The sequence below is a fragment of the Gymnodraco acuticeps genome, unplaced genomic scaffold (genome assembly GCF_902827175.1).
Source record: "Gymnodraco acuticeps unplaced genomic scaffold, fGymAcu1.1, whole genome shotgun sequence".
In the NCBI taxonomy this organism is placed as follows: Eukaryota; Metazoa; Chordata; class Actinopteri; order Perciformes; family Bathydraconidae; genus Gymnodraco; species Gymnodraco acuticeps.
Window position 1 is genome coordinate 97555 of NW_022990304.1, and position 8307 is coordinate 105861.

The 8307-nt window shown below is 42.1% G+C and overlaps 1 protein-coding gene across 1 annotated transcript; it reads left to right on the forward strand.

Moving 5' to 3' along the window:
- The first annotated feature begins 523 nt into the window (after nucleotides 1-523).
- Nucleotides 524-2318, forward strand: LOC117550319 (zinc finger MYM-type protein 1-like). The gene is made up of 2 exons (XM_034222698.1): nucleotides 524-1639; nucleotides 1821-2318. Exons 1-2 carry the CDS (start codon nucleotides 751-753, stop codon nucleotides 1835-1837), a joined length of 906 nt encoding a protein of 301 aa, XP_034078589.1. The 5' UTR covers nucleotides 524-750; the 3' UTR covers nucleotides 1838-2318.
- Nucleotides 2319-8307: the final 5989 nt, after the last annotated feature.

The window sequence follows — 8307 nt, forward strand, 5'->3', positions numbered from 1 at the left end:
TTCTGAAAAGTTTATTCAAATATGTACTCAGTACTTGGTCGGGGCTCCTTTTGCAGAGATAAATGCATCAATTCTACATGGAGGCAATATATTCCATGATATTCTAATTATTTTGTGAGCTGCTCCTGTTTTCTGATTTCTATAATATAATTTGGTCTAGCAAATATAATACATCTCTTGATGGTCACATATACTTCTCTTCTCTCTCCAGATGCACTATTGACATTTTTTGGGCCTCATACCACCTCAGCAGAGCCCAGCCCTGCAGCATCAAGCGCTCCTGTCCCCTCCACCTCAGCAGAGCCCAGTGATACAGCATCAAGCGCTCCTGTCCCTTCCACCTCAGCAGAGCCCAGTGATACAGCATCAAGCGCTCCTGTCCCCTCCACCTCAGCAGAGCCCAGTGATACAGCATCAAGCGCTCCTGTCCCCTCCACCTCAGCAGAGCCCAGTAATACAGCATCAAGCGCTCCTGTCCCCTCCACCTCAGCAGAGCCCAGTGATACAGCATCAAGCGCTCCTGTCCCCTCCACCTCAGCAGAGCCCAGTGATACAGCATCAAGCGCTCCTGTCTCCTCCACCTCAGCAGAGCCCAGTGATACAGCATCAAGCGCTCCTGTCCCCTCCACCTCAGCAGAGCCAAGTTATACAGCATCAGGGATAAAGGCTTCACCAATAGACCCTGCCGACTGGCCATCTGTTCTTACTGATAATGACAGGACAGAGTTTGTTCAGAGTGGACAATATCAAATGAAACCTAGTTTTATCTTTCCCAAACAAAAAGACGGGAGAAGGTGTCAGCAAGACTATTTTAACAGAGTCTTAATCAACGGAGAAAAAATCAAAAGAAGCTGGTTGATGTATTCAAAAAAGAATGATAGCTTGCACTGCTGCTGCTGCAAAATGTTTTCACAGAGAAATTACATACTCAATAGGGAAGGACTAAAGGACTGGAAAAATGCAAGTCACTTGCTCAAGGTACATGAAGAAAGCAAGGAGCACAACACAAACATGGCAACATGGAAGGAGTTAGACGTCCGTCTTGCCAGGGGGCTTACAATAGATATGCAAGAGATGGCCCTTGCTCAGGCTGAGAGAAATAGGTGGCGCGACGTTCTCACCCGATTCGTGGCAATAATTCAGTCCTTAGCAGAGAGAAACCTGGCTCTGAGGGGGTCCACAGACACATTAAACCAACCAGACAATGGCAACTTTTTAAAAGAAGTGGAGCTTATGGCCAAATTCGATCCAGTCATAAAGCAGCATGTTGGTAGGGTGGCAAGTGGAGCTGGCAGTCACACACATTATATGGGCAAAATAATTCAAAATGAACTGATTGACTCAATCAGCTCTAAAATACTGGACACAATTGTGGAAGAGATAAAAACGTGTAAGTATTTCTCCATCATTTTGAATTGCACTCCTGATCTGAGTCATAAAGAACAACTCTCTGTTATTGTCAGGATAGTATCACTAGTAGACAAACCACAGGTTAAAGAACATTTCCTGGGCTTTCTTGTGGCAGAGCAGTCAACAGGGGAAAGTTTGACATTGCTCATTCTCAAAAGGCTGGAGGAACTTAACATCCCCTTTGAGGACTGCAGAGGACAGTCGTATGACAACGGTGCCAACATGAAGGGTAAGAATAAAGGTGTTCAGGCTAGGTTGCTTCAGCAGAACCCAAGAGCTTTTTTTGTCCCTTGTGGTGCTCACACCTTAAATCTGGTGGTAGCTGATGCTGCAAAGAGCTCACCAGATGCTATAGGCTACTTTGGCTATTTAACAAAGTTGTACAAACTCTTCTCTGCCTCCACGCATAGATGGGACATCCTGCTGAAACATGTCAAAACAACCCTGAAATCGTGGTCAGAGACCAGATGGGAAAGCAGGATAAAAAGCGTTGAGGCAGTAATGTACCAGGCTGGGCAAATCAGAGAGGCTCTTCTGGAGGTGAGGGAAACAACTGCAGACCCTGTGGTGAGAGTTGAAGCCCAGTCTTTGGCTGAGGAGATTGGATCTTACCGTTTTATCATTTGCACAACCATATGGTATGACATCCTCTACAAGATCCAGCATTTGAGCAAACTGATGCAGTCACCCTCCGTGCAGTTAGATGTGGCTGTCGACCGGCTGAAGAAAACAGGAGATTCCCTCACCTGCTACAGAAGGACTGGATTTTCTGATGCACAGACAACTGCAAAGGAGATGTGTGAGGAGATGAACGTGGAGTCTGTTCTCAAGCAAAAGCGGTTGAGATCCACAAAACGGCAGTTTGGTTATGAGTCTCCAGATGAGCCTATTGATGATGCACTTAAAAAAATGGAAATCCCTTTTTTTTAATGTGGTTGTGGATACAGCCCTCTCTTCACTTGATGAGAGATTTCAGCACCTTGAAGAGGTAAATGACAAGTTTGGAGTGCTCATCAACTTTCCCACCACATCAAACGAAGAACTGCCAAAGCACTGTCAAACCCTGAGCTCTGCTCTGACCCATGATGGCAGGGAACTTGCTGCAGAAATGCAAAATGTTCCACATTTGCCATCAAAGAAGATGACAAACATGGAACTATTGACCTTCCTTCATGAGAAGAAGCTGACAGAAATGTACCCCAATTTGTGGGTTGCTCTGAGAATCTCTGCCACTCTTCCTGTTACAGTGGCTGCTGCTGAAAGAAGCTTCTCAAAGCTCAAACTGGTCAAAACTTACCTGAGAGCTTCTATGGGACAAGAACGTCTCAGTGGACTATCCATCATAAGCATCAACCATGTGGTCTCAAAACAGCTGTCTTATGATGATGTCATAGATCATTTTGCTTCAAGAAAGGCAAGGAGAGTCAGGCTAAGGTAAGGTGTTGAGGTGTGAGATTGAGGCCTGTAGTATTTTAATGGTTGGATTTTGGCTAAATCTTGCTTTTAACCAAGACTGAAGTGATTGATAGCAAATATTTCGGTACCCAGAAGTAGTATGTTTAAGTGTTCAGCAAAGCAGCTTTTGTTTTAAATTAGTAAATGTTTCTGGGTTGTACTTCTTACACATCCAGCTCTTAAGGTGAGGCAATTAGTCTCTCACGGACTGTATATCAGTACAGGTGGATTGTGTGCCTGTCAGCAGAGGAGCAACTTGTTGCCCTGTCTGACCTCAGCAGGGAGCAAGTGGAGGGGCCATGTGTGAATAGGCCTTTAGAAAGCACTGGTGTGTTGGCGAGGCTGCTGACTGCAATTATAGGTTTTAATGTTGTATTTGTGTTAAAATAAAAAAATATCCCAAAAACGTATACAGCTTCTGTGTGATTTATTATTATTTTATTTTTTTTGGGGGGGGGGGGGGGGGGGGGGCGCCATCTAAAATCTCGCCTAGGGCGGCAAATTGGTCAGGGCCGGCCCTGGTACCGTGACAACACTACTCCTCAGAGTTAAACCTAATATTTAGTAGGTCTGTTAAGTATTGAATGCTGATCATTCTGACGTAATTTGGCCGGTCAAAGTTGTTTGGGCTCGGATAAAATCGCTCCGTTACTTTGGTCCCGTGTTACTTTCGTCCCGGCTCTCCCTACGTGTGTATGTGTGGTGTCAGGTGTCAGTATGAGAGGATGCCAGCGCGTCTAATTTTGATGTGGCCCAAGAGCCAATCACAATAATACCTGCGATGCAGTGAACCAATCATCTTTGAGGGGGGGAAAACCTATCGTTGATTAAACATTATCCAGTGTTTCCCCTACCATTGTCTTGGAGGGGCGCTGCACCCCGCCAACGGAGCCCCGTGCACCCCCTGAAATTCAAGGTGTTTAAAAAAAATATATAATTTTTTTTAAAAATATATTATATAGCACCAAATTGCAAATAATCTATAACTACTGTCACTTTTCACATTGAACATGTGCTCTTTTATTAAATAAACTAAACGCTTTCATTTTAAGTTGTGAGTTTAGTGTTTTTGACCCTAAGAAACACTGATGCATTAATCAATAACAATAATCCACAGCTCCTCTCTCTGCTCCAGAGGATTTTAAAAATATATATCCCAATGCCACAAAAATGCATCAGTGACGTGGTTGAAATCGTGTCTCCAGAAAACAAAAAACTGAAACAAGCGGTATCAGTGTGTTTGATGTGGCTCTTTGCAGTAACATAGAAAACATTTGGCTCTTAACCTCTGACTGGTTGGCCACCCCTGCCCTAGAGTATAGGTGCAGTTGCTTTGGTGGTAACTTACTGTAGCATTGGCGGCTGAATCTCTGATTCACTAAAGATTATTATTGATAATAATTCCTAGAGTTTAAGACTTTGGTTTTAATTGATGTAGCCATTCTGAAGGGAGTCGTCCAATATTGGTCAACAATTAAGCGTTGTATATTGGTGCCCTCAACTGGCAGAACAATGCAACTGATCAATCAACACTTTTTACAGACCAGGCGAACCCAGTCTGCTTTAAAGTTGAAGGAACCGAAAAGATGACAGGAAAATCAGCTGTGTGTTATGTGAGTCAGACTCTCACAATGCAAAGAAAAACAAACACTTGTCGCACATTTTACCCTGACAAGGCACTTTTGGTAGGCGAGGCAGATTATTGTTCTCAGGGACTCGGGTTGGTTGTCTGAGGCCTGTGTGAATACTTTTCAGCATTTCACATTATTTACACCACCAGCAAATGTTGACAATATTGCAAAACATGCTCCTGGATCTTTGGATGCTGACTGCCCTCATGTGGTCACTGTGCGTTAATGTTTGAAATTCTGCATTTCCTTACATCTAATTTTGTAATAGCAATAGCTGTATTTTAATTAATGAAAAATAAAATGTAATACTTTTCTATTTAAGTAACATGTTTAAAATGTTTACAATGATGGTGATTGGGACTGATGATTGCAGAACTAAGATGTAATTGTATTGTAATTGGGAAGATCTCATATACAGGGTTTATATTTCAGATGGCTTGTTTTCGTCCTCTGACACCTCACTGTCACGGGACATGTTGCTAAGCTAGTTAGTGATTGGTCAGGGACTATCTTTAAAAGAGGTTACTCTAAAGATCTTTGTGTACAAATCTTGTACAATTATGGTTGTAGAATGTTTGAGTTACATATCCTCTCAACATTCTTACTCCTTGACTAATTTACAGCAGCTGTCATCAAAAAAACATTTATATATGAAACAACCAATTCAACCTAACTCTTCCAAAAAGTATACACTTAAACAAAAATCTGTGTGATAAGAACTACCTCAAATGACAACCATGAGAAAAATGTATTCAATGTGTACTTTGATGTTTTAATGGTGCCCATGTCCCATCTGCTAACATGGACGTTTATAATATATATAATGCCGCCAGTCACCAGGGAGTGATTTAGATGCTGCGGGTTCACTAGGAGCTGTCATGTCGTCCATCTTAATCAGTGGCGACTGGTCATTAGGGGCAGGTGCACAGCCCCACCTAGTGTCAGCAGAAAGTATTACAAATAATGATTACAAAAAAAGGCAACAAATAAATTATAAAATATATTTTAAGATCATGTTTAATCATCTGATTCGTCTCATTGCTGTTTTAGTCTGTGTTCTTCTAATTAGTGTCTACAGTGTGTGCCTATTGAGCTGTTTAGAGCCATGTGGGACAAAACCCGATCCTGCCCCTCCCTCTCCCTGTTTAAGTCAATGGTGACTGTAAAAACTACACTGCGCATGCTCAGAGTATTTTCCTATGTCCTATGTGTGGCAAAAAAATAATGACCATAGGGGCATAGAGCTGCCATCCCCACCATACGTCATCTCACATCATTCAGAGCTGATTGGCTGTAAGTACGTGTGCTGCGAAAAGTGTGGTAGGTGAAGAGGAGGAGAGAGAGCTGCAGTGAGGCGTCCTAAAACCCGGAAGTAAGCTGCGCATGGCTTCCCTCCACAAAAAAGCAATGATATTTCTCCATAGGATTTTAGAAAATAGCTCCAAATAAGATCTGTGGGAAACAAACCTGTTAGATAAATGCACGTTTTGTTCAGCCGGATAATATCCACATGTCTACCCTACTTTTATAATTTTCTAATCATAAATCTATTGATTAGATCAGATTTATGATAGACTTTTGAAACTACAAGAACATTAGGAGGACTTTTACAAAAAAGTAATAGAGATTTTTGTCCAGAGGGATAGGCAAATGGACTTCATCTTCATGTCAAGGTAAGACTGCAATTTGATTGAAAATGGGATCTTACTGAGAGAGAACAATTCAATATTTAAATGATCAAATTAAATTGTTTGGGTATCCTTTTGTTGAACTGTCTGTTTAAAATTAATTGAAGCATCAGACAAAAAAAGCTTTTGAAAATAATATATTTTGATTTAGGTCAAAATATAATATTTGTAAACCTGAAGAGTCAGAGCCTCAGCAGCCATGAACCTCACTGCAGAAGCTTATATATAGACATCTACGTTTTTGTGCCCCACCACTTTTGTACATATAAAAACGCCACTGATCTTAATACAGTCTATGGTTCCATGCCACAAGCAACCCCCTTTCACATATCTGTTGTTAATATATAAATATTGATTGGAGAAGCTGTATAGTAATTGCTTCCCTTCTCCAATTCGCCTCCAGAGAAGAAAGACACAGTTCTGCAGCAGGTGCTTCTCGACCCCTGAGACATGCAGCCCATCTTCCACGACATGCTGCACATCCTGAACCCAGAAGAGCTGCACATCATCGAGGAGATCCCAGCCGACGAGAACAAGCTGGACCAGCTGTTTCAGATCGCGGGGGTCAAGAGTCAAGAGGCCAGCCAGACGCTTCTGGACTCGGTCTACAGCCACCTCCCTGACCTGTTATAAAGGAGGAAGGAACTACACAGATTGACGATTGAACGATAACACCTCTATCAGCTGACGCCATCAGGCAGGAACAGGGAGACAGAACACCGAGAGCACAGCAGCCAGGGTTACAGGTGCGTGTGCTCAGTCAGGACAGAACTGATAAACTGGGTCAAAGTTATGGACCTTGGAAAATATTTCCCCAACATCTGAGTACGATGTGTTATGTCACACTGTCACAAGATTTGAGCTAGGTGTAGTTGTAATCTACTCCCTCAAAAGACTCTTTCCAAACTTCACTGATAGTCTAATGCTTACCCTCCAATGTGCATCAGTGGTCTTGTGTGTCATGAGATAGGGTCAACGCTCAATGTTCTTCTAGTGTCACACCAGGGGAGCAGGGTTTCCGCTAGGATTTTTTCTCGCCGGTCAAATGTCCGGGCAGAATTTATTTTACCGGATACATTTGAAACTTACCGGTCATATTTCAATAATAATAATAAGAGTTATGTAGCAGAGTTTCCGTTAGCAGGTAATTACCGGACTATGAGCGGATATGCTGAGGTTTAAAACTCAGTTCACGGGGCTCATTTTTATATTGCTTCAGTCTATAATCGTAACAGATCGAAAAAATGTAGATTCATTTTTCAATAAATGATTCCACAAACAACATAATTATTACATTCAAACAAACTACTTGTAGTAGATGAAGTACATTATTCAAAAGTTTACATTAACTTTGAATAATAACACGGGAGAAACGGATCCTCTCTTTTCCCCTCTCCCTCTCTCTCTCTCCTGACAGCCCGTCAGTTTCTCATGCAGCTCGCTAAACAGAGGGCGGGGCTTCAGGTGATTATGCAGAGCTGGTGTCTGTGTCAGACTCAGCAGCTGATCTGATCTCTCTCTCGTGTCCGGTTATACTTCACTGCGTTTATGTCCATATCGATCAGATCCAGCTCTCCTGATCGGCCTTTATAGAGAGCACCGATCAAACTATTAAGAGTGAATATCGGCCGTTTATGATCGGTGGCCGATCGATCGCAGCATCCCTAATTATTACCAGACATTTTGACCGGCAGGTTTTGAATTTACCGGTTTTGAATTAATTTTACCAGCTAAAAACCGGTAATTACCGGCTAACGGAAACCCTGCAGGGGAGCACTTTTTAATTTTTCTAAAGTATGTTTAGGTGTCCTTGAGTGTTACTTGTGACCTTCGAAATTAGGCCAAAGAGTCTCCAACCTTGTTTGAAGAAAAAACATATAAAGCACTTTGTTTTCATAACTAGCCAACGCCTTCACTTTTAAAGGGTAATTCCACAGTTTTGTGTAGGTTCTACTAATCTTCCAGGCTTTCCCTTTGTCTTTAACAAGATGTCAGTGTTCATTTAACATGATGGTTATTGCTTACTGATTGGCAACAAGAGAAACTACATAAGCTATAACTCTAAATGACACTGGTATTGTTCTTAGAGTTTCTCTGAAACCACATTCATATATATTTTGGCC